General features: G+C 35.2%; 1 protein-coding gene across 1 annotated transcript in view; it reads right to left on the bottom strand.

Moving 5' to 3' along the window:
- Positions 1–27,716, bottom strand: part of LOC118688693 (sodium channel protein type 2 subunit alpha-like) — a 66,030-nt gene that overhangs the window by 31,578 nt on the left and 6,736 nt on the right. The window contains exons 2-15 of the mRNA XM_054515485.1: positions 25,442–25,704; positions 19,207–19,523; positions 15,605–15,722; positions 14,644–14,734; positions 12,921–13,049; positions 12,134–12,225; positions 11,021–11,293; positions 10,654–10,717; positions 9,638–9,779; positions 9,301–9,507; positions 6,166–6,465; positions 2,301–2,648; positions 1,276–1,408; positions 371–609 (exon numbers count right to left, since the gene is read on the bottom strand). Coding sequence (XP_054371460.1) covers positions 371–609; positions 1,276–1,408; positions 2,301–2,648; positions 6,166–6,465; positions 9,301–9,507; positions 9,638–9,779; positions 10,654–10,717; positions 11,021–11,293; positions 12,134–12,225; positions 12,921–13,049; positions 14,644–14,734; positions 15,605–15,722; positions 19,207–19,473 — 2,403 coding nt within the window. The 5' untranslated portion in view covers positions 19,474–19,523; positions 25,442–25,704. The remainder of the gene's footprint in view (positions 1–370; positions 610–1,275; positions 1,409–2,300; positions 2,649–6,165; positions 6,466–9,300; positions 9,508–9,637; positions 9,780–10,653; positions 10,718–11,020; positions 11,294–12,133; positions 12,226–12,920; positions 13,050–14,643; positions 14,735–15,604; positions 15,723–19,206; positions 19,524–25,441; positions 25,705–27,716) is intronic.

Genomic DNA, 27,716 nt, shown 5'->3' with positions numbered 1-27,716 from the left:
GAAGAAAATGATGTTATATCAGTACCATGGTAAAAATAGCATAATCTACCTTAACATTTGAAAGAAAAAACCAAAGCTAGATGTCAAGAAATCTGGCTTTCCAGTGAAGACTGCACTTCCACACATGTTCAGTTATTCCATTATAGTAGTTAAAAACATATATTCATGAAAGATAAAGGCTCCAGTAAAAAAATCCTTTTACCTGTTAAAATCATAAGTGCCATTTCTTACACTTCTTATTCTTTTTATAATCTAAACTGATTATAAAAAGACATTCTGGAATAAATTTAAACAAATACAATACATTTATAAGTTTCTTCTTTTAGAAAAGGGTATTTTTACATCAAGTAGTGTAAGACAAACTACTTACCAGGTTCCCCACAGAAAGGACACTGCTAAACTGTTCTGTCATTGGGTAATGTTCCATGGCCATAAACAAGGTGTTTAAAACAATGCAAATAGTTATAGCAAGATCAACAAATGGATCCATCACAACTAAATTGACGACATGCTTTACTTTTAACCATGGACTCCAGCAATCCCAGATCAAGAAAGTATTTGCAAATCTGTACCAGCATGGTGGGCATTTCTGTCTGGATTCTTCAAGTTCTGAAAAAAAATAGAAAAAATGAATATTACAAATGTATCTTCTGGGAGTTCTTGTTTAAAATATGGGAGAAGATTATATAAATCAAATAAACTGCTCTCACTAACATGAGATTTCCATGCTTATCTACCTTAAAATAAGGCATCTAATTAATTTAAGATCCTCTACCACCAGTGGATAATGAAGTCCGTTCACTAAAGAGTAAATTATCTGAGACAAAGGGAGAAATGTGTTTGTCTTTCCCAGGACAGTAGGGAGAATCTAGACATTTAGTTTAGGTTACTTAACTTGCTTACAGCAGATATCTTAATTTCAGATATTAAAAGTCAACATGAATCCTTTATGAAGCTCATACCAATCCTTTATGAAGCTTATACCAATATATACTATATTTTTTGTTTGAGGCTCTGGCAATCCCCTAGACACTATTATTTTATCTCTATTAGTCCATTCAGTAGTGTAATATTTTGGAAGGTGTCATGAAACATGATTAAGCATTCAGATTGTGTAAATAACCTTAGAAATGCTCAAAAGCCCTTTGTAGTTGATGTTCAGAGATTCCACATGCCAGTTTCACATTTACAAAGAAAATTATGTAAATAATTTCTCTGCACATGTAGTTAGCAGAACTTCACTGAACTGCGTGTCAGATAAAATGCACTAAATACCTTCCATTGTATTTGTAAGTATGCTGGCTATGCTCATTGCTCTTTGTCTTGCAGCAGACTCTTCCAGCATTTCCATGGAAATTTGATATGAACTCAGTCTTCTTTTCCTTATTTCTGTTTCTGTAGTGGTGCCCTGTAAATGAAATACTGAGGAATTAGACCATCCTTTTCAACACCCAATTAACAGTATTTACTGCATAAATATTGTAGTGATAATCAAATCAGATTTGGGCAATGTACTATGTCTTTCACTGAATGTTCTGTTCTTGTCAGTATTTCTTCTTCATTGAGGGACTCAGTGGGAATTTTCTACAGTGGTACAAATAATCAACTGCAGGACCCAATACTAACACAGTGTGGGACCAAAGGTGGTTCACATTTAAATGACTGGCTGAACAAAATTTTTGCTTGGTACCTCCTTGATAGCGATAATAGTAATAGTAATAGTAATAGTAATAATAATAATAATAATAATTGCTATAGATGAAAAAGGCTTGCTTATTTGAATATTTGAAAGAACATCTTAATTTACAGAAGTCTGAAACTGAGACTAAAATGTTATGTAAATTTAAAGGTACATAGGAATTGTACATATTTTTCTCATGAAAGGTATGAGAAAAAAGTCCTTGAGAAGAATTCAGGAAGGGGTATTTCTAATAACTATCATGACAATAGAAGCCACCTTTTGTTTCATTTTATAGGAGTTTTCCTATACATATTTCCAAGCTATAGCCTTATTTATATATTAAATATCTACTTTGTTGAAGTTAAACTATGTAGAAATTGTCAAATTAAATTAATCTTTCTTCTCCATGTGTAGATCTCTTGCCAAAAGAAAGAAGAATATCATACTTTATGAAGGCTTAGACATAGGAGGTTGAGGATTTTTTTCCTTTATGTTGTCTTATTTAGAAACTATTGCAAATTATTTCTTTAAGAAATTATAAGGAAGGCAGAGATGAGGAATAAGAGAAAATTCTGTGCCTGACCCAAACTGTAATAAGTACTGGCTTACTTACAATTACCTCTGGTATAAGCTGACCAGTAGGTGAAGTCAGAGTTGAAGGTCCTCCAACCAAGGAAACCACTCCATTGCAATCCACAGTGCTGTGCATCTTCCCATTCACTGGAAGGGCTGGTATCATTCTAGACGACACACTGGCCTGACTAATGTTACTGTTGCGCCTCTCTCCATGTCGATTTGGAACAAAGAGAGAATCTCTTCTGCTCTCATTGTCTTCAAGAGTGCTGTGCTCATCATCAGCGAAGTCATTTTCAGATCCTATGTCCTTTGCATGACCTCTGAAACTGAAAATGCTGGTTTTGCTGTTGCGTCTTGGTGAGAACAGAGAACCACGAATGCTTAACAAAGACTGTAAAAGATTTAAAACAAACCAAACAAAACAGCATTAGAACTAAAGTTGTAAGTTCTTGGCTTTTCAAAGAATAGTTACAGTGCTGGAGGAAGGATAGTCACTTTTTTCTTCCATGGTATAAGTGTGTCCACTACGGGAATGTGTTCACCAGGGGACCTGAAGCAGAGGGGAAAAATTCTTTTAAGGTAATGTAGCAGGACTGAGGAAGAGTTGTGCAGAAGACATAAGCAAGGTTGAACAGTTCTGAGTGAAGAAAGTATATTGAACTGGCATGGACTGTGCTAGAGACAGTTTTCAATATCACTATCAAGATTTTGAAGGTACTTGTCTTTTATTCCTTCAATTACAGTACAGAGCTAAAAGTCTTTTACTTCTCTTCTTCATCCCCTGGATTCCTAGGGATAACAACTAATAATGCTCACCCATCACTTTATTCTGTTTTAATTGGTAGATGCAGAAGTGATCTTAAGTTTGCCATCGAAATCCTTCTAAACTGATGTAAGGAACTTGACTGACCTCTTCCCAATAGGCTCAAGAGTGGGGGAACAATACCTAGAAGACAGAGGGGACAGCCTGGGGAAGCTGTGGAGATAAAGCAGCAGCACTCTTAGGCATAGCTCTCCGGGGACCATAGCAGGCCATACCACACCTGCCAGAAGGTATCACTTTGCTATCAGGCAGCTCAAAGAAAGTATTCACCAGGGACACTGTTACCTAAAGATATTCCCTTACAAGTGAGAAAAAGAAATCAGTGGTTGTTGGTAATTCATCTTTTAATTACAGAAGAAGCCAGTTAATGAAGTGTTCTTCTCCCTTGCTACATATTTTATTAACAGCATTCATGAATAAATAAAATGAGTACTAATACTGGAGAAAAGTAAACTGGCATTCAGCCTTCTTCAGTTCTGCATTTTTGCAAATCTTCACATCTTGGTTCATCAAAAACCTAGTTTGAGACTATTGTCACTTTTTCACTATTTCTGCAGGTGGAAAGTCCTTATATATCATAGCAATGGGTTTGATCCCAGGATAATTAAAGTGAAAGTGAAAACTATCCTATATTATATAAACCTATGTTAATATTTCAAAAATCAAACACTGCATATATACATTTATCAACCCATATGTATCTCTGTATATGCATCAGATGTATAAATTCGTATATTATGTGTGTGCTGCAGTGGTAGAAGTGCCTGTTATAAGGTCTGGCAGGTGTTTACCATTAAGAGATGCGGTTTTTCTGCTCTTACAGCTACACCAAATTTTAATAGTTTGGGCTGAAATTTTCTATGCTGGCTGTCAGACTCAGGCTGAGTTACTTGAAAAATACCACCCAAATGATTTTGCTAACCCATTTATGTAAACTTGGCTGGAGAAAAAGTGCTGTTTTGCTTATACTGAAAGATAATTTTATTAAGAAAAACCCCTAGCTTCTATGGAACATGACACTGACTTCTGATAAAGCAGTAAACTAAATACTACACCCTTTTTACATGTCCTTTTAAATATATCTGGGCAACGTACAGTCCTTCAAAAAATGACATGCTCACCAGGGTTTCATCTGACTACCAGTGATAGCCTTGTTCTTTTAGAGAATGTTCCCATGGCTGCTATGTTTTATTTGCAGGCCAATCTTTCCAATATGTGTTGCCACATTTTGAGTATAGCTAATTGGATCAGCCCCCTCAGGGATTTGGGAGAAGTTATGTCTGTTCTGCAAGTCCCTGCTGCATTGAGACAAAAGATATAAGCCAAAATGGCTGCAATTCTAACACATGTAGAGGCAGAAATGTACGTGTCTAAATGCTACCAGAAAGTAAGGACTGAAAGGAAGGTTTGATTTTTCTGGCAAACTGCATCATTCATCTGCATATGGAATATGGTATCAAAGGACAAAGCCTCTTACAGGGCCCAGCTGAGCAGATTATCTCCCCTTACCATTCTGCCTCACTGTTTCATGCTCTGGACCCCATCTCACCAGGGAGATTCTCCATGGCTAACAAAACAAATGAGCTCTTCCTTTACCAATTCTACTGTTTGCAATTCTTTCGCTCTTGGGGCACCCAAGTTGTAGTTGTATGCTGTCAACTTTTGCCCCAAAGCTTTGTTACAACTGAAAAAAAACCAACAAACCTTTCAAGAGCATCTTTAATGAAGAAGTTATTCCTAACCTGGGTGGTATTCAGAGGTAAAAGTCATCTATTTGTTCAAACCACACATTATCATTTTGAAGAGGTGCATTTTGAGTGATTTTTTCTAGAAATGCCATAAGGGTTTGTAGCCTTGAAATAAGCCAAGATAGCACAGAATCATTTTGGCTGGAAAAGACCTCCAAGATCATCAAGCCCAACCTTTTGACTGATCATCACCTTGTCAACTAAACCATGGCACTGAATGCTATGTCCAGTCATTTCTTGAGCACTTCAAAGGACACTGACTCCACCACCTCCCTAGGTAGTCCATTCCGATTTTTTACAATCCTTTCCATGAAGGAATTTTTCCTTCATGGAGAAATTCCTCAAATTCCCCTAGCCATCTTGAGGCTATTTCCTCTTATCCTGTCACTGGTTGCCTGGGAGAAGAGGCTGACCTCCACCCAGCCACAATCTTTCAGAGAGTTGTAGAGTGATAAAGCGCCCCCCAAGACTCTTCCAGGTTAAACACCCTCAGCTTCCTCAGCTTCTCCTCATAATTCACTCTCTAGACCTTCCCCTTTCCTTCTCTGGACCTGCTCCAGCACCTCCATGACTGTCTTATACTGAGGGACCCAGGACTGGATGCAGGATTCAGGGTGCAGCCTCACCAGTGCCAAGTGCAGAGGGCATACCTTTGGTTGACAGAAGTGACCCTTTGATTTAGGGAAGTAGAGATAGAACTTTGTATTAAATTATTTCCAGAGGTCCTTCATAAACTACTTGTTTTCCTATGATGGAAATTATTCTCCTGGATGCAAGGAGAATGATGAAATCATGATTTCTAATGAAAAAGATCAGTATGACTAAATTTCTATACATACAGGCCCAGAAGATCCCTGTGTAATTTGTCCTTATTGTGTCCTTATAGTGCTAGTTTTCTCATTATTTCACATTAAAGAACCTAATTAAGGAAAATAATAGAAATTAACGGTAATGTGGGATTTCCTGTGCAGAGTATTTTGATGTTGCAGCCTGCTAAAAAGCCCACATATTTGTATAGTTTTGAAATGGATCCAGGACAGAAAATGTATGGTTCATTAATGGATATATATGAATACTAATCTTTCTTTCTCCAGTCTACTAGACACATCCTCAGAAATACATTTTCATAAATGTGTTAATTAAGTTTATAAGTATTCTTGGTATGTTTTTTTAATCCCTTTGCTAATAGAATGGGTCAAACCATCTCAGACTTACACTGTGAACGGTACTACCACTTCCTTCCCTTACCATTTACATAACTTCCAATACTTGCTGTAATATCAGTGAAAATAAAAGTAGAGTGGACACATGTGATTTAGTAAAGTAGAGTGATGTACCTGGTGAGGAGAAGTGAGCCTTTTTTCATATGTCAGTTGACTTCCTTCTGTGGAGAAGCGGAAACTTTTCCTTCTGATACTGTCTTCTGATTCAGACTTGGGGAACTTATCGATATCTCCTTTGTCCTCTGCTTCAGACATTTCTTTCTGTCTTCTTTTCTTCCTTCTGTTTCTTCTTTCTTTAGCACTCTTTGAGCTCAACTTTGATGCTTCTGAAGAGCTTTCCAGGAGTTCTCCTAATCCCCCTACACCACTGAAATCTCTTGATGCCACTGATGCCGCTGCTACTGCTGCTGTTGTCTGTCAGGTTACAAAGCAAAGTATTCTTAGTAGGCCAAAAAAGAATAATTTTATAGTCTTTTATCCACTGGTTTTTACTATCACTGTGATAATAATGCTCTTCATACACTCTTGAATGTGTAAATATACCCAAACAAATTGTACTGAAGATAAACTATTGAGTTGTACAGTTCCTCACAGTTTTGCAGCATGAGTTATTTGAAGCACCAACTTTGGCAGAATAACAGCTACACTATTAGCGAAAGAATTGCTGCACAAGACACTTGTCTGAAATAAAAGGAGTCAGAAAACTGTTAACAATAGTGCTTTTTCATGTATTTCAGACATGTTTTTCCATTTTTATTAAGAAAAGCCCCACATCATGGTCTAATTTGGCTGATCCCTTCTGAGCTGTTACAGAGAAAACTAAGGCCTAACATTCATCCTGTGAGCTAATGTATCAAATCCTGAAAGCAGTTGAATCCAGCCTTTCCTCACTGTCCTCACAGCAAGAACATTCTCTTTACTTTCCTTCCACCTTTGCTGGTACCAGGCACAACCTCTAGACACATCTTCAAGTCCTTCCTCCCTCTTCACATTTCCCCTCCACATGTCCCACTGTATCTGCACTCTAGGTCTTTTTTACAGATATGCAAAGATACATTTATTTTCTGTGGTGCTACAGCCTGAGAGAAGAAAATAAGGAAAGGGGTGAGATGACTTACTGGAGCAGAGTCATCCCAAAATTCAGGACCAGTATTTTTAACTACAGTGGTCAGCCTACTTGTTTGGGTTCATTAGAGAAAGGTTCTTTTAGTCATGAAAAAAAGAAGAATTGAGAGTATATCCAGTGCTGTTCCTCAAAAGAATTGTGGGAGATTGCGATGAAATTCTGTAGTGGAAATATCTTTAGGGGGATGATAGGCTGCTCATAGCTTACAAAAAAGGGTGGTGTGATAAATGGCAAGAGACGAGGGTTATATAACAAAGATGACTAGTAATTATCCAGCAAAACATATTATATTCAATGCCAAGTATTTCAGGAATGATGACATATCTCTTTACAGCAGGAAAGGATAGTTTGAAAGCTCATAGTATGAATTAATGTCTTTGCCACAATATACAACCCATGCTATACAAGTTGACTCGATACAGACTTTTTCTGCTAAATGGAGTATTAAAAGGATTCTGAAGTGTTTATAAAATAAAAAAACAATACTCAAAATTTTGTCATACTGGTTGCAGTATATCATCCTTCAAAGATTCTAACAGAAACAAAGGCAGCAGATGCCGAGTCATCACCCATCTACTTCATATAGTAGAAGTAAAGATCTAACAACTGGATCAATCTAAAGCCCACTATGATGACTTAAGTTTGTAGATGAATAAGTTCAGTGTCAAGGGGGTGAAGAGATGGGTCCCAAACTAATTTCTGCCTTAGCAACTAATTCAACATTTCAGTGGTGCACCTTGTACTGCCTACTTTCTGCTAATGTTTTCACAAACAAAAGAGATCCTGACTGTAATAATGCTTTACTTATAATGAATGTAGTGGTTGCTCATTTAAAAAAAATATGACTTTCAGGGTCTTTATTCAACCTTATTATAGTCTCTGTTTCTCAATCTATTCTAAGTCTGGATCAGCTTCATTTCCCCCCACTCTCAGATACACAAACATCTAGATGTGCCTGCTGATATCTTTTAGTATAATGTGATTTAGTGCCTTTAAGGCATTGAAACACCAGATTTAAGAAAAACCCAGCAATATACACTTTGCTGACATTCAACCTTTCTAAATTTGATTTTTGCAGGATTCTACTCTTTCTTTAGTAATTTGGAAGGGATAAAGTTTACTGACTAAAATAAAGATATGCTAATGAGATTTCACAAGTCATACATAAAGGTTTCTTTTCAAGCAAAAGACAGAGAGTTTGTCTTTTTGTTAGCACTTTATGAAGTCATTCTAACTCAGTGAAAGTACCTGTAAAGTATTACCAAAAATAGAAGTTCATAGGAGTTTCAAATTTGCTAACATTTTATAAACACTGTCCTGTTGAAAATGACTAAATGCCATTTGAAAAGCAGTGGAAAATCAGCCCAGAAATTAAACAGATGGCTGACTCACAGACCTGAACTCCTGCATATATTTTACTTTCAGATAAGAAAAGCTTTCACAAAAGTATCTATTAAAATGCTTTTTCTCATAAAACTTTAAATGATTTTCTTCTCTTTTCAAAGGAAACAAAGATTACTTGAAAAGAATTCTGAAGGAATATCTTTGTTATGAATATTGCTCATCTGGTTTTGAACATTGCTTGTCTGTTCTAAGAATACATAAACTTCTAATTTACTATAGTGTCAATTAGGGATATTTTTTATTATCTTGCTGGATAGAAACCTAGAAGAACACTGATTACAATCTTCTCTCTATTTGATGAATATTTGGGGAGAATTATTAAGTGCATCAAGCTTGGCAGTTTTGACTGAGATGTAAACCAGAAGTAACATCACTAGGCTTTTTCATGCTATATATAAGATCTTTAACATAAAAGGACCATTATTTATGACTACTTAAATCAGGTTTCTAGAGCCCTCTTATGAAAAACGTTTTACTTTTACAGTCTTTTGGTGAATGAAGTAACATCCTTTTCTGTACCATCAGCTTGCTTTTTTTACTCTTTGGTTCGTTCCTGGTTTTCATTGGCTATTTCCACTTTTATAACTTGCATGGTAAACATGCAAGATCTTTTATTTTCTTAAATTCATGGCACAATTTGTTCATGTTCTTAATCATAAAAGATTTTTTCCCTTGCCTTAGGAACAAGGTTGTTCAGAAAGTACAATTTCCATTATTACCTGAGCTTCTTCTTGTTGCTTCTTCAGTTGTTCCAGCATTTGCTGAAATTCTGCCTCTTTCTGCTCTGCTTCTTCCATTGTTGCTTGGTTCTGTTCTTCATAGGCCATGGCCACCACAGCCAGGATCAGGTTTATCAGATAGAAAGAGCCCAGAAAAATCACCAGAACAAAAAATATCATGTATGTCTTCCCAGCAGCACGCAGTGTCTAGGGAGTAGAAAGCATATTCATATATTATCCCATAACTTATCTTTTTCAGCTCATGCAAAAATAAGCCTATTTATGTGCTTTTGGACATCACCAACAATTTACTATTTATGTCATAATAATTTCTTACCAGCTGATAGAGGTTTTCCCAGAAGTCCTGAGTCATTAGCCGAAACAGGGACAAAAAAGCCCAGCTGAATGTGTCAAAACTTGTGTAGCCATAATTGGGGTTTCTGCCAGCTTTCACACATATATATCCTTCTGGGCATTGCCTATGTGAAAATCAAACATGAGGACTTGTCAAAACTTTTATTCCCTTCTAGAAAATAGGTATTAGCTTTTGGAAGACTATGCATTATTTTTCAACAGAAAAACCATAAATTACAATTAAATTAATTCAGAAAAAAAAATTCCCAAGAATTTAATTAATAGCATAGTAAATGAAAGATATCCTTTTCATCCACTCACTGGTTGAAATTACCTTAATATTAAAATTCTCCTCAATTACATTTTGCAAATAGAATCTTTATTCCAAATTAATTATTTCCTGGCAGAAATAATTGCTAAAATGTTGTTAAGGTTACAGACAGATTAAAAAATATTATCAGCTAAATCCAATTGTAGTATTAGGGATTTCCCTCATAATGCTGATATATATATTTTTAGTAAACCTCTTCACTGCTGCCAGTCAGGCATCCAAGTTCAGCTAACAATTCTAGGCATATAATTTGGCACATGTAAATGGCAGAATTTGCCAGAAGTGAAAGAGTTAGGCTTGAAAAATAGATTCAATCTTGAACTATGAAGCCACTGCTGTGCTTTCTTTATATTTTCCATGTTCTCTTTATCACTTTTAACTTTTGTTTCCTCCTACTTTTTTCAATCAGTAAACCATCAAAGGAAACTTTAAAAAAATTCCGATCTTATCAATAAAAACAACTTCATTTTCCAATCAAGCAGAAAAAAGTCCGTTAATTGTTTTTTTGTTTAGCCAGAGTGTAAAAAATTTTGACTCCAGTAAGAAATTCTCACTTAGCTTCAAAACTCCATAAGTTCTGTAACCCTGCTAAATATGGAGTTGCAACTAGATCTCATGTTACTTCTTTTCCTACAGAGCATAGCACAGAAAGTTTGAAAGGGTCTTACCCTGCATCAGAGCTATTACCACAAAGTAGGGCATCTCTTTGTCCTTCCAAAATGTAAAAATGAGCTGTGTAGAAAGCATTAGAAATATATATGAATAGATCAAATAAACCTGAAAGCAATACAAAGTAAAATAAAAATAAATTGTGTTTAATCATAGTAACTAGCTACTGATTCCTTTGTAGCTTTTTTAGGAGCCTTCCTGGTTGTTGTATTTTTTATTGTATGTATTTGATCTCTGTAAATCAGAGAACTGTAAGCAGTTCTACATAAGTCAGAAATATAAACCCCTCAATGTTCTTTACTTGGTCACAAAGAATTACATATTTTAGCCACAAATATATAAAATAGTTATATCAGATATTCTTACTTTCATCCTCAATGTAATCCTTCCAGTTAAACGTGCTCACTGTCAGGTTAACAAAAGTACCGTTTTCATTCATTGTGCTGTTAAAGTAGGAAATAATGTTTATCTCAAAAGTAGAATTGTCTGGAGGCCACTGCAGGCATTTATTCCTCAGGTTGCCCATGAACAGCTGCAGCCCTATCAGTGCAAATACACTCAGACAAAATACAGTCAGGATCATGACATCTGAGAGCTTCTTCACAGACTGAATCAGGGCACCTACAATAGTCTTCAGGCCTGCAAAGAGAAAAGGTCCATAGAATTATCAAAGAGTATCTTTGCCTTTCCCATGTAATTAAGAGGCCATGCAGACACTTAAATATTTTTTATTTCTTAAAAGGTAAAGCTTCATGAGCAGCCTCAGAGCTTGTGAAGATGAATGAAAGAAAAATATTCTTTTTTATGAATATGTAATGTACATATATTCCAATAAATCGAATATAATAATCTCAAGCAGGAAACTTTATTAATCATGCTTTCTGGGTACAGATTTGATTGCATTTACTAATTTTTCTCTACATTAAATATACTGCAAATAATTCAGTTGCCAGTTAATTCTAGACTTGACTTCACGACAGTGCAAAGCAGCATGAGATAGAATTGCTGGTAATTTTGAATGAAAAAATAGTTTGCATTTGATAAATTTTCCTGTGCATCATTTCTTTCCTTTTTGGTATCTTCTTTTGTTGTTAATTGCTTATTTTTAAGACTAAGGTCAATTTTAAGTGGTTAAAAAAGGAAAAATTTCATAACCAAGAACGCCATAGCACTAAGCTTTTGTAATGTAGAGACAATTTGTCACAATAAAATGCAGAAAAACAAAGCAAAGTAACCCATAGGCCTCATATTTTGTATTTCATGCAAGACTCTGTTAAACTCAAAGGCTGATTTTGCAAAATAAAAGAAGCTAATGCTGAAAAGGCAAAGAATCATAAACTAGGTTAATGATCCATGCCTTTTTATTTCTCTTTTTTTTTTTTTTTTTGGCAACATGAGCAGCAAACAGCAAGACTTATGCTCACAGGAAGTGAATTCAATGGAACGAAAGTCAGCCTCGGTGTTTAACCTCGCTCTCACCTGGAATGACTGATATTGTTTTCAAAGCTCGGAGAACTCTGAATGTTCTCAACGCTGAGACATTGCCCAGGTCCACAAACTCTGTCACATATCTGTAATAGGGGAGTTCACACACAAACACAATGACAGCACACAAATAACAGTTGGAGATACGAGGGGCCTAACACCTGACACCAACTACTTCTTACCTGGAATTACAGAAATAGTTTTCAAAGCTCTCAATACTCTGAAAGTTCGAAGAGCTGAAACATTGCCTAGGTTTACAAATTCTGTTACATACCTGTAGGATTAAATCACAGTTATTCAGAATTGAGGCAGAGCTTATACCTATTATGTGGGTCTTCAAAACCTCTGTGGCAATACTAGCAATCGTACTTCAAAATTTACCTGTCTCTTCAGTACATTTCACTTTAATAATTGTTTTGATCATTTTTTCTTAAATGTCATTGGAGTGAAACTCACTGATTTGTATTTGAACATCTAGTTAAACTAATTAGCTTGTAATGGGACGGTAACATGAAGTCAAAGGGATGGCTTCATTTCTGGTGAGCAGAAAAATGTAGGCCATGAAATTAGTGTCCCTCAGCAGTAATTACACTAGTGGCTGACACTCCATTTCAGTTTCTGCTGAATTTTACTTTGATTTATGAATACTAAAATGCGTTATACAGTGTCTAAGCTTCAAAGGTTGCAAAAATTAAATATGTTTAAGTAAATACATTTATTACAATAATATTTACCACTAATTTCATGCCCTAAAAGCTTAAAAAGTTCTTGAACCACTTACGCCATTAAAATGACACTGAAGTCAAGCCAGTTCCATGGATCTCGCAGAAAAGTAAAACCTTCTAAGCAGAAGCCCCTTGCAAGAATTTTGATAAGTGATTCAAAGGTATAAATTCCAGTGAAAGTGTACCTGAAAATCATCAGAGCAGGAATAATGGATTTTTGCATACTTACAGACAGTACCATTCTTTAGCAAAGATTACTCAGAAGAAAAAGTATTTCAAAGTGAAAGGAGTAAATTATTAACTTCACTTGCCCTAAATATTGTAGTTGCTGTCCAGTCTTTGTTGAAATTTGAACATGATACATATGCTACTAATTTTCTAAAAGGTTGGTTTAATCTCAGTTCTTGTACTTACAAATAATTTCTGATTCTAGTATTTATGGAAACATTTCAGACTTTGATATTTATATGTACATTCTTTGGCACTCACAGGGTTGCCTATTTGCTTGCATTCATAAATCAGGTAGATGTCTAAGTGTTACAAAAACTGAAGAATTTTTTTATGTCTAAATCAGAGAGTTTTGTAAAAATCAATTCTGGATAATAACTATACTAATGCCTGTATTACATGTTTATTTCATAAATAATCATCAAATACAAGAAAGCATCCCCAGACTGCTATTCTCAAACGTGGGGAGCATGATTACCAGCTTACCTGGTGTGGGAACAGCTATTCACTTAACAACATAGAATAGTCAGTTATAACCAGCATAATGCAGGCACTTCCTGAGACCCACATGGATCTCTGTGGACCTCCAGAATAAAGGAGCTCTACCTACAGACCCTACAGCTCTCCTTTCAGACTCTCTGCAACTCTAACAAGCCATCATCACTGTTGACTGGGAATGGGTTAAGGGCAGTGGTTTCTAAACAGGGTTCAGTGTAAGGTTCATTAGTGCAGAGAAATAAATAAATAATAACCAGTAATGGCTTTTTGAGAAAAGGAGGGAACGAAAGAAGCAACAAGTGATTAGAAGCAGGTTTTCCATGAGTAGTATTATTTCAAATAAAAACATAAAGGGCTTTGAGGAACATGACCTAGTGGAAGGTGTCCCTGCATGCCAGGGGTTTGGAACTGTATGATCTCTAAGATCCCTTCCAACCCAAACCATTCTATGATTCTACAGTATTTCAGAGGAAGACATGTATCTGTATTTTGTTACAGAATAAATATGCATTTACAACCATGAACAAGAAAGAGAAATATTCCTTATTTAGGTCAGCTCTTTGTTACTCTTTCATAGGTATGGCCCTTTCCTCAGCAGTTTGAGTTTCTTGCAGTTTGTGGATTATGTGTCCTTGTTGTGGCAGGCACTTATGAGGTCAAACCAGTAGGGCACAATAAAAGTCCCGCTGTGATGAGATCATGGATACTCAAGCAAGGTATGGCAACAATTTTACATGCACAATTTTACATGCACATCTGTAGGTCCCTGTCTGATTTACAGCTCAGAATATCCAAGGACAAGACCTCCTGTTTTTACTACACAGCAGAAGTTCAGATATTCCTCAGGCATAATTTTAGCAAACATGGTGTTACTCTTAAACCATTTAAGTTGTTCGGGAGGAAACGGGAAAGATATTGATGATCTCATGGAATCTGATTCTTCCTGACTCTGGACAAGTCCATTCTGGCATTCACATTTTAATAAATGCTTCTTATTTGGAGTCACACAAAAACAAAGATCTAAAAATAAAGAAGTAAAAATGTTCAACTTACTCTACATTCTTTGTCCAGTCTGGAGGGTTACTCATGGTCATAAATACGCAGTTGGTCAAAATAGTGCACATGATAAGCATGCTGAATAATGTAGGTTATAGTTAAGGCACATAAGTCAAAAAAGTAGGACAGCTTTGTAACACTGAAATAACTTAAAAATATTAGGTGTTTACAAATGTGTACAAATAACATCACACTCTAATTAAAGCCTAAAGCCAAAGCTTTGCACATAAATTTATGTATTTTAAATGGTATGTCATCTGGCATATAGTGCGCTTCCATTAAAAAAATGCAATACTTTTGTAATTATAGCAGGTTTTAAATGAAGTTTAATATATCTTTAACTCTGTAAATCATGAAATGACTACCCAAATGTACTCATTTAATACAGCTGGATGGATCAGTCTAAAAGATCCTTAGTCAGAGGTTGGTTGTTTAGGCCTGAGTTTTTCTTTGAACGCTATTGAAGTATATTTGAAAATACTCTCCTTTGTCCCAAATCCTTTATAGGACACCTATCCCAATGCTGAAAACACAATGCTGAAAAAGCTGCTCTTTACCCATGCTCTTTTGTCCTTGCTAAGTGAGTCTAGTTCATGAATAGTACTACTGGTCTTGCTAAAAGTGTGACCTTAGATATGTTCAAGTGCAATGGTTTGTTACTAATGTGGCCTTAGCTGCAGGGCTCAGTATGGATCAGGTCTCCTTTTAGATATAAAGCCTGATATTTAAACTCTGACAGATTTAGGTGGTTCAGTAGAGAATTCTCTCAGCAGGGATGAAGATCATACTGCAATTCACATGTGATATTGCTCCTTTTTTAAATGTGAGCAACATATATTTTTTTAGAATAGTTCACTCCCATGGACACAATTTGTACATCCACATGAAAAGTATTATTTCAGTCATTAAGTATTTTTAAATAGCAACACTTAAATCAACATTTAGAAAAAAGGATATGAATGTACCAAAATCTTGATAGCAATTTTTCTGATGGGATTAAAAGGAGTTAAAATATACAAGGCAGACGTGGCACTGAATCGGAAAATTGCTTTTCCTTTATTCAATACTATGAAAGTCTGCAAAAAAAAAAAAGTAATACAAAAATTAAAATACAGTGTTGACTACATATATATCTTTACCTCCTACTAAAAATTTCCATTTACCACCTGAGAGGTACAAGTTCCATTCTAATGTCTACCTGTGGTATAAAAATAACTTATTTCTATTAATGCAATGGAGTAAGTCTTCCACAGCCAATTCTCAAATTTGCAAAATTTTCCAGCATGTGAACTAAAATATGATGTAATTAAAATTTGTGGAAATTACAAAAAACAATACCACTTTATCAATAAAAGCAAAATGCAGGATTTTGCCACTAAAATATTTCAATTTTATTTCTTATGAAGTCTTTGATTACAGTGATTCAAATTTATCAAATGTATTCCACCTTGTGAGCAAACACAAACAAAATTAAAATAGCAAAAGGACAATGCCAGTTTGTACTTGGAACAAATACTTGACAGAATTATATACACACATATGTATAGTGATAAGGAGAAATTGTCATTACAAATCATTCACAATTTAAAAATTTGGTTTCATTTTCTATTTTAAATACTATTAATATCAATTATATGCATCTTCTAAAATATATATATGTGAAAAAATTAAAATTATTAATATATTGCCAGCTAACATAGTTCTGAGCAGTGTGAGACAGATGCCAGGGTTTGGCATCCTATGACAACAAAATTAAAAAAAAAATCTGGTTTTCTTGTTAACAATGTGCTCTTACTTTCCCTATATGTGAGCAGAAAATTTAACTAGTGATTATCTTTTAAAACGTGGTCCAATAAACCTATAGTTTGTGTTCAGTTTATTCTCTTTCTGTGGGCAGTCGTTGCCTAAGTGTATTTATCTATGAATGAGGTTTACTTGCATCTTTGGTTCTGCTTGAAATTTCTTCAGGACATAACTATTCTTCATTCCTTTTGCTCTTCGTCGATGGTAATGGCTCTACTTTGTGTTAACATAATAGAGTCTTTGTTACACTCTCAGCAGAGCTATAAAGTATCACTGTTCTCCATGTTGATTTCCATTCTCTGTAAAAACTTGGCTGTGATCAGAAAAATTCTGCCCTCTCTGTGGCCTTTACTGCCTTGGACAGTAATCTCAGGGAAGGAAAGTAAACCACTCCACGGCAGGAAAGAAAATAGGTAAAGGAGTGTTGCTGGTGCCTGCTCACAGAAAAACCTCAAGCTAACACTGAGGGTGGCAGAGAAGGGACACACACTCCTTGGCATTTCTCCCTGCCCTAGAGTCCTTCACCCAGCTGGAAATGCTAGCAAGATGTTGCCTGTCCCAAGGTCACTGCTGCAGCTGAGCCTGAAGACAGACTAAATTCACATATGATTTCCTCTGCACTGACAAGTCAATGATTAAGGGTAGTTTCTACTATATACACCAGAGGAGGGATGACTAATTCCAGACCATGATTTAAAATGTCCATTTGTTTTCTGTTGAGCATAATTATACTGCTACGTAATATAAACACAGGTGTCACACACTTGTGACTAAAGATCCTACAGTTTACTAATTGTTCTCAGATACTAAGAAATCCATCATTAGTGTGAGCTTTTACACTTTTGTTCCAAAAAAATCTGACTACTTTTTCTGATCAATGGAGGTTAGAAACTATACTTCAGAACTTCTCAGGCTTTCTGAAACTTCACTTGTTCAGACAACTTTATCCCTGAACTTACTTATGCAACTTTATTCCTGAAGTTTTGCAGGAAGTGGACAAAAGGGTTTCGTACTGACATTATATTGTAAGAATTTCCATGGAACTGTTGTCATAACCCAAACCATATAAATTTAAATAACCCTTGGCAATGCTACTTCTTTGAACTTTAATTTCTTTACATTTACTTAATAATGTATTTACTTGTATTATCTACAGCATTGTTTATTTAACTTTGGCAACTGTTAGGTTTTGCAGTTACATATAGATTCTGCTTTATTTTCTGTTCCCATTAATGAGGCCATAATTTTTAAACCTGTTTTACAAACCAAAGGCAACCGCAAATTTAGCCACAAAAGTGGCAGTATTATTTGCATCATTTTTTTCTAGCAAAAAAATGTTTCCTTGGAGTTTAAAGTATTTTATGCCTTGATTTTTTTATAGTGGCTCAAGATCAAATTTCTTATCTTGATGACAGCCTGGAAAGCTTCAAGCCATCAAGAGAGCAACTGTGTCCAGTTCTTTCTGTTTCAGAGAGGGAAAAGATAGTCCCAAGTACTTCATAAAACACCTGCATTTTTTAATTTAGGGATGCTCATCTTCCTTCACTCTCCTCACCCACAACACTTTGCAGTCTATCAGAAACTGAGAGAACCTCTTGATGCTGCTAAAGGAGCACACAGAAATAAACAAGAGCATAGAGGAAAACTGGCTTTAACTGCCACCCGTACTTTCTCTAATCAATGCAGGACCTAAGGTACTTTTACTTGTTCCCAGGTTGGACTATTTCAGACCCTGGAGGATTTTAAAACAGACTACAACTAATCCCAGCTGTGGAAATATACTTGTTTTTTCCTTGTCTTTCTCTTAACTCAAATAACACCTGTCCGCTTCCAATTGTAAGCATCATTGCTACAAGACCAAAGCCCATACATTCTACTGCAGATCCTGACTTGTAAAAAGTCAAACTTTTTACTTGAATGGATCTGTTCGAACTACCTTTTCTATCTCTGAGTCCCTGATTTGGGGATCATGTGAAAAGGAAGATTGTGTATGTCTGTGCAAATTGGAAGGGAAAATGCACCTCTATTAGGAGTTTGCATATGTTGCATTCACACACGTAACTTAGATACATTGCTTTAATTTCATAACTCTTTGCTCTGGTCTTTCTGTATGAAAACTCTTCAGAACACCAAAAATGTCTTTTTTTCAATTCATTCCTCAAAAACGAACTTTTCCATGGTCTTCTGGAGACTTCTAATTGACAGCTCTGCAGTAGAGATCTATCATAAAAAAACCAAGCACCTCAAGCAATAGTTTGCATTGTGGTAGTTTCATATGAGCCAACATTTACAGAATCTCTATATGCTACATGTATAGAGATAAAAATATTTAATATGTATGTTTGCATATGTTCTATAGCTATACAGAAACAAACAATATGGTTACAGTCCTCTATTTCACTAACTTGAGCGGATGCTATCTTGTTATCTACAACTATTTCAATTGCAAAACCAAGCTTAGAACATCTCTTTTGTCATATCCAGTCTTACTATTACATTGTAATAAAACAAATTCATTCTGTGCTCAAGTTCAGGCAAGATCAAGGAAGACACATCTTCCTTACAATGAAGTAAATAGCAAGTAACTCAAGAGAATTTAAGCAGTCACAATATGGAAGAGCATAAATCAGTTCTGTTAAATAAAAGGATGGTTCTGGATATTTAGCAGATTGATAGTTCTAACCATCATATTTTGTGATTAAGCTTTTCTAGTGTATAAAGTTATATTCTATTTTGTGCAAAACTTAATTCACTCACTTTTTTATTGATATAATATGGGTCCAGGTCTTCCAAAGGTTCAGACACCATTCCTGGAGGTATGTCACCATAAATAAATGGCAGTGTCTTTCCTGCCTCCAAGTCACTGTTTGGTTTTGGACCATTTTCATCATCATCATCTGTATGTTCTTGCTTGGGCTTTTTAGATTTTTCTTCTGCAGAACGCTTTTCAATAGCTGCGAGAGAATCTCTAGTAAAATAGCGGAAGCTTTCAGGTCCAGGTGGTACCAGCAGTGCCTGTGCCATGTTTTCATCCTGCAAATTTAATTACTTTTAGCTTCTTGCATAAGAATCACCTATAAAAGAAAATTAAATAATTTAGGCAAGCTAGATTGTACCAATATGAAAAACCCCAACATTTGGTCAGAAACTCTTTCCAGGCTTAAATAGAAATAGAAGCAGCATATTTCAAGGCTGAATGGCAGTTAAAAGCAAATGCTCAGAATTTGTTTTGATATTTAATAAATTATTTTTCAGCTTTTTCCTGCTGATCCAGAAAAAGACATTTCTTTTTCTGCCCACAGATACTGCTTTGCCTGTGTCCTTGGACACTCCCACTTAGAGAAAATTGCTGATAAAAGTGTTTTAACAGTACAGCTTTTTTTTTTAAATGCAAGTATTAAAGCATGTTCTTTGAGATACTGCTGAAAATTGTAAACCGACATTCTACAACTTAATAAATTTTATCTCTCCATATTTTTTCAAGCATCAGTTATACAACTTTACAAACATCAATACTTTCATTAAACTAAAAGATTTTGCACAACTGGTTTGCACAACTGTTTAAATGACAGGAACTGAATTATGGGAGGAACAAGCATAATTCTTACTTACTGACACTTAACTGTGGTGAAGGCTAATATTAGATCCCAGAGCAGCTTAGGTTGCATTTATTGACTGTTAGCTGTGAATCAAAACCACAGGCCTTTTAAGTAAACAGCATGTATAATTAAGGCTATATGGGAAGAGACGCTGCTTCTGATTCTTTGCAAGGCAAGTGTCATAGTACTATTTCAGACTGAAACTCATCCGAAACCTACGACTGGTTCACTGTGAATGGCTTTAGTACCAGTGGTGGATGATGCTGTTTTTCCCTGCTCTCTGCATTGAACTCTCTACTGTACAGCAGGTCTCTTTATGAAGTCCTGCAGTGCATCAACTGAAAGCAGTGTTATTTTTCGCTCTTCCAAGTCCTTCTGCAGCAGGATCAGTTATTTAAAGTGATGTGCTGTACAGCATAGTTGAGAGGTTTGAATAGCTGGAGGGAGAGAATGGCAAAATGAAGGCAGATATGGTTAAAGAGTCCTGCCACCAGGGAATAAATTAAAGCCTTACTTGGTGTCTACTTTGAAACAGTTTACAGCATACTGTTGTAAAAATGTTAGTTATGAGAACTAATTTTAAGAGTGAGTTTCAATACTTAACTAATTTAATTATGTTTTCTGTTACATGAAGCCATGTAGCCTTTGCTGCATTACTTCATGGATGTGCAACATATGTATCCTGGAGGTGCCACATCTAAATTTGAATTGTAATATTCTGCTCATTTGCACGCATTCAATAGTCCTTCTCCTAAAGCTTCTTGCCTGTCTGAAGCAGTTTGTAGAAATCCACACACACAGAGATACACAAAGTGCTATGGTAATGATCTTATGAAATAAGATATGTGAAGGCTGAAGGGGATGTTAAAAGTGCTTGAAAAACCCAGAGTAAGAAACTAGAGGAGAGAAATAAAACAGCATACTCCTAAATCTGAATTACCAATCCAATGATTGGTAAGGACTCACGTTCCTATGCCACCTCAAGTCTAAATCTCCGGAGTGGGTTCACAACACAGCATCCATCAGTGTGTATGATCAGCACTGAGGTCACTAAAATAATTCAGTCAGTAGATTATAGCACCAAGCAGATAAGTAATACAAGACCAGAACCAAGATATCTGACCATAAATTCAGAATTAAAATACTCTGTACTCTAGACACGAAGAAGAAAATTTCTCTAAAGGAATATCTGGAGAACTATGAGTGAATGTAATGTGCAGAATGAAAGACACCTTGGAGTGGCCATACAGATGCAATATAAAAGGAAAAAGTAAATTATAACATCAGCCAGAGTCTCCAGCATGCAACCTTATCATAGGTTTCTATGATGAAATTTCCACTACTATTTTTTTCTTTGTACAAGATGGATGCCTTTGCTAATCCCTTTTTTAAATTAATGTAACTCCCAATTAAAAGGATCCTAAACTCAAAATTGTCCCTTCTTTTTAGAATTAAAAGCACACTCATTTTCTGGATACAGTCCTTTGATTACTACTTTTGCTCATGCAGGATTAATGAACTATGAAGATGCCTGAGGTTTCTCCTTGGTCTTTCTGAATAATTCATTTATTTATTCCCCATTTTACAGGTCTGTGATTCAACTTGTCACTCTAGGTGCTTTTTCTATGAAACTAGTCTCAAAAGATGCATCCAAATCAAGTAATCAGTGTGTATTTCTTGTCTTTATAACGCAATGCATTTGTTTACTTTTCCACCATTAATAGTTACAGCTATGAATACTGTAACAAAATGCATTGTCCTCACTTAAAGGATATGCATTTGTATTTCTAGAAATCCACAAAGGAGCCAATGACTGACTGGGGAAAGTATTGGCAGACTTAGGGATTCACTGTATTTTTCAGGGAAAAAAAACATACCCTAAAAAAAAGTTTTCCTGACGAGTTAAAAACATTACTTGAGACCTGCCTCCACTACTGTCTAGTGCAATTATATCTTTTCTTTGCTGCTGCTATTACACAAGAAGGTTTTTCCTATACTAAATATGCCCCAAGCATTTTAATTTAAGTTACAAAGCTTAACATAACAACACAGAAATATGTATCTGATTACAGTTTCTCTACATGCATTAATTTAATAGAACAATTAAACAGAAGTTGTGCTGTTGCCTGTACTGAGCCCTAAACAAGCTCTTTGCAATCCTTGATTCATAAACTGCTCATTTGTTAGTGATAGCTTCCCTCTCCTTCCTTCACTAGTTTTAAAATTGCTTGTTATCTGGTAAATAAACAGCCAAGACATGAATTATATTAGGCAGAATTCAGATATTCTGTATATGTAATAATTCAGAAAAACTGTCATTAAAAAAACAATTTTTAAAGAAAGAGTCTCAAAACTACATGTGGTCCAGGCCCCTCAGTACCTTCTGCTGATCAGCAAAGAGAGTTTCAAGTCTTTGAAATGCAATTCTGGTTTATATATCATATATGTAATGCTCTGTAATTTAATACATTTCATTAGAAAAATGAAGTTCCCCTTTATTAAAGACATGCTTTTGCAATTTAGTTGTAATTGAGCATTGCATTCTGTAAGTCCTTCTCCAGTCTTCCTTCAGCCCCTACCTTTAAATAATAAGATGGAGCAATAAACAGTACATATATGTTTTTAATTTTATACATATTTCAGCTAGTTATATTGTGGACATATATATATGTCCCCATATATATAACAGCTAGTTATCTGTGGATATGTAATATATATTCACAGATAACTTTAAATTTTATTTTTAATATAGTAATCTTCTCTTCATTTACAGAAGATGAGTCAGAAAGTAAGTAAAATATCTTTGCTAACAATGTCAAATTAATTTTTCTGTATCTCTGAAAAAGCCAGAAGAAGTGGCCTGAAGGTATCTATTTTTATGATCTCTTAAATAGGGCAAATGGTAAAAGTGAAAGTACCAAGAGAAGTACCAGGTAGATACCATGATTGTTTATTCAAATCTTCAGGTTATCTAACAGGTTATCTGCATTTTGCATGAAACTGCACATACACCCTTCAAGGTTTTCAAGGTGGAGAAATAGCAAATCTTGCTGGGGTTTTCTCCCTTTAAAGTACTGCCTGCTAAAACCTTGAAAAAGCTGACTACTGAGATTTTCATTCTATTAAAACTGTAACAGTTGATTAGGCTTGGAGCAAGTGCATGAGTAGCAAATGGAATCTGTAAAATGACCAGCTATCGTAATTTTCTTATGCTAATCTTTTATTTGAGAAGCTGTAATTTGGAACTAGTATCTTCCCCTGTGCCAAGCCTTGCAACAACCTCTCAGATGCTAAAGCCTGGATTAAAAACTTTTCTCTAAATCACTAGTGTTAATAAGGGCAGCTGTCTCAATGGAAGCAAAGCTATTAGTCCAAATCAAAGGGTGGGTCTCCCAGAGTGGGACAGACAGAAACAGCAGGGCTATTGGCACCACCTCTAGCATCAGCTAGAAATTGCTTTCTGCTGTTTAGAAATTAAAAGTGTAGCTCTTATGTGCTGATACCAGAAAAATACCTCAACTCAAGCTCCTACTGTCCCGAGGAGGAAAGAGATACAAGAGAGCATATGCTGGGACAGTCTGAAAAAATGAGTCATCTTAGCTCCCTCTCATAGTGTTTGGGACGTTGCTTTACAAAATTCAGGTATTGATTTTTCTGGAAGTGAAGGTAAATTACAGTTAAATTACTGTTCTCTGATCAAATTCCAAATCAGGAAATGCTTCCTTCAGTTTGTTCAAGAAAGAAAAGGATAGGTAAATATTAGTTTCTTGTGAGAAGAACTAAAATTAAATATTTTTATTGAAATTTTTCATGGCTTTTGTATACAGAGAATAATTTCATGAAGAAAAATGTGGTCTGAAATACTTTTTTAAGTTACAGATCATTATCTTTTCATAATTGACATTTACCATTGTTTACCATTTATCTTGGCATATTTACCCTATTTTTTACTGCTTTAAAATATTCTAGTAAAAAATGAAATGACAAAAAAGATCAAAAGAGACTCAAAATGTCACTGCTGTATTTCACAGTGGTAAATGCAATGCAATGCAGATTTCTTTGAGATATCCGAAGAGACATTCAGTTAAAATTAGCCGTGGGTCCTAAGGCAAGGAATACATGAAAGTTGGCTTCATAAAAATAGGTATTTCAAGGAAAGGAGTGATTTCCTCAAAGGTGAAAACAGCTTCAGAACTTAGCACCTGGTCAGAACCTGCCTCTTTAAACTCTAATCTAGTAATTAAAACTTTAACAATTTGTTTTTATAGGTCCTCCCTGATGAATACATAGGATTTGTTTTCCTTTTTTCCATTAAGTTCAACATTTATTATTGATCCATTGTGTAAATTTTTAGATTATAATTTATCTGTGGCAATGACTGTATTTGTATTTTGTATTTTTGTCTGTAATTTTGCAGTCAGCCTCAGTAGCCTATAGGCATTAGTGTTACATAACTATTTAAAATAAAAATAAAAAATAATTAAATCTATGCCAGGTGTTTATTAATAAAATTAATAAATACCAGAAGACAAAAATACTTGTTATGAGAATATGAAATCAATTAATATTCCTTAATAAAAACTTGCTTTAAAATAATTTAGAATGGGGTGATTTAAAATAGGTGGAAACCTGGCAAAGAATAGTATATGTAGTAAAAGCTTCAATTGCTTCAGGGGTACTACATGCAATCTTATTTCATGTTCTCAGTAATGACTCTAAATTAGGTGTGAAAGTGCATTAACTAAACCTTAAGAACCCCACCCTCAGCCAAAGAAAACACTTCCTGCGACCTCTCTCCAACATTTGCTTTTGAATTAATTAGTTCTTATTTCTTATCTTAGTTCTTAATAATCAAAAATTGATAGATTATGTAAAGGAATAAATCTGAATTCCTTTAGATACCTACCTGCAAGTTGTAGAACTCCCAAAATAAATTATCTGACCCATTTATCTTATAGATAAAGTTGACCGAAACCTCTAGGAATTTTTTAAATGTAAGCCTGCCCTGTATTTTCTTTAACATCATGAGTTGCCTCTGAGAATGTGTGAAAAGAGATCAAGTGTCAATACTTGAAGTATTGGAGAAACCTGAAGAAGGACAATTGAAAACCATATGCAATTAAAGAGGAAGAGGAAGGGTCTTAGTCCATCAGTCTAATTGGAATATTTTACTCTAATCAACATTTTGCAAATACCTTCCAGCATCAGAGATCCTTAAATTCTAACGAAAAATAGATACGATATATTTAACACAAATTTCTATAGCTGAACCTCATAAAGGTGTTAATTTCATTTTCCCACTGGTATTTTAGTGAAGATATGTAGCAGAATATCAACTAGCCATTTTTGGCAGTGAAACATTATTTCTGGCAGAGAAGAAAAGACAGTCTTACCTTTATTTTTCTAAGAAATGCCAAATCTCAGAATTTAACCTCTGCATGTTTTGCTAATGTGAAAAGAAAAAGGCTGCATTTCTGCCAGAAAATGAATTGGCAAGGAAGGCTTCTCCTTGGGACCTGAAGTGTCTTCAAGACTGCAGTTCCTTCAAGACTTTCTCATTCTTTGTTCCTGTGTCCAAAGCTTCTCAAAAATTAATTACAGTAGACAAGGGTAAGTCTACATATTCAGATAGACATATTTTTCCAGCCTAAGAGCACTGAGAAGTAAGAAAAACAGGATTGAAAATTAGTTATGTCACAAAACCTAATACAGAACAAAAGTACTTTAAGAATATTCTTTAAGTGTGCATTTCAAAGACTCCACCTCATCTTTTACCTGCATGCTTTCAGTAAAAGGGAAAAATGGGCCTTGTTGGAATTACTGCATCACTAGAACAGTTTTTGGTAGACATGGAGTAAGACATGGTAGACGGTAGTTCCCAGACCAACAGGAGTGTTCTCACCTGTCATTTTGGGAACTGAACAGTGTGTCATTACTCCCAATGGATTTACTGTCTTTAAGCAAGCATGGAAGTTAATTAATTCTATATTTGCATGAACATATGGGTACTTCTTCAAGTTATCTATTATAGAGATTGTTGGTACGAATGCTTTTCTTTGTGCAATAAAATTTTTCTTCCCTGCTAAGTAATATAATACCAGAAAAACACAGTATCTTCAGGTTCTTCAGTATAAATTATTTGCATCATTACAAGAGCTGACCAAAGGTTGGCCATGTGTTCTTCAGTCTTTAATAATCTGGGTATCCAGTTCATTAAATTTAAAGTGTCTACTTACATCTTACACATATTCGTCTTCAGCCATTGAGATTCAGATGAGCTGTCTTTAAGACATTTATTGTCATTTAGATATGTCATCTAGATATACCTCTGGCTTTTTTTTTACTGTTTTATATTGTTATTTTGCTTTTACTCCTAGAGAAGAAAAGAAGAACACATCCCTCTCTTTTAGGTCTCTGCTCTTGTGAAAGCAGCTCTTAATAATACTTTTCTCCAAATACAGTGAGCATGAACAGCCACAGTAGAAACTCTGTAGATAAAATAAAGAAAATCTGAGTAGACACAGATCAGGTCAGAGAGAACACAAAAGGTGGGAAAACAAAAAGTGAAAGCTTTCTTTTAGATCACTGCTTCTTTTACTCTTAAAGACAGAGGATCTCCAAGTACTGCAAGTACAGAGAAAATATTTCAAAAACTAACCTAGAATTTTTCTGGTACTATTTCCTATCAATCTAGAATTGCATTTTCCCAAATATACAATAAGTGTTAACATAATTAGAGCTTCCATTGTTTAATAATGTAACATAAACTCATTCCAATGATGGCTAAGAGCAAATTCTCAATGCCTTGGTCATTTTGAGTGAAGCACTGATTCAGCACATTTTGCTGTGGTGAGTCACTGCTGGAGAGGCTCCACTGAAGACATCTGAAAGCTGTGTCTCAAGAACTGACCTCAGGGAATCATGACTCTGCCACCATTGATACTTATCCACCAACACATATTTTACACTGAATGCAGCTTTCCCTAGGGGTACAGACAGGACTTCCCAATCCCTTTGACTATTGGGTGCATCTGGATTCTGCCTCTCAAGCAGCACTGTGGCTGAAATTTGATCTCATGGTCAGATACAACAAAATGTTTAAGTGTTTCTGCTCACAAGTTTCAAAATAATATGTAAGAGATTCTAGAGGTTCCTAATAAAAGAACAATCACTAATACTAAACATTCATAAGGCATTTATTTTCAAAAAAGGGAGTGTAACTTCTCTCCAGTTGTAAAATATCTGCCAGTTTGCAAAATGCTGAGGAATTCATTTTTAATGTGAGAATTATTAATAACACTAGAAGAGCAGGTAATTTCAACAAATCGGTATTTTCAATTAAAGCACAAGTCAGTGAACCCTTTTTCACATGTGACCCCAACCTTGTCTCTACCTCTATGCATCATGGTTATACTGTACTAATAAGTGGTAGTTACAGCAAAACTTCCAAGAAGAATCATGGGTAAAATCTCAGGCCTAGTCAGAAGTGATTCCTGATTGACAAATTACATAGATTCTTTCATGTAGGGCTCCTTCCTGAACTCTTCTGCATATATAGCACAAGCATATAATCTAAAACTGGTTAGAATATGTTTCAAATTCTGAGACATAACATTACTTCAAAGAATGTTTCAAACTATATCCTCATGCTCTTTAGCTCCCAATGTA

This window comes from Molothrus ater, chromosome 7 (assembly GCF_012460135.2).
Source record: "Molothrus ater isolate BHLD 08-10-18 breed brown headed cowbird chromosome 7, BPBGC_Mater_1.1, whole genome shotgun sequence".
NCBI classification, from domain to species: Eukaryota; Metazoa; Chordata; class Aves; order Passeriformes; family Icteridae; genus Molothrus; species Molothrus ater.
Note: the sequence above shows the minus strand (reverse complement) of the source record. Positions and strands in the feature narration are given on the sequence as shown.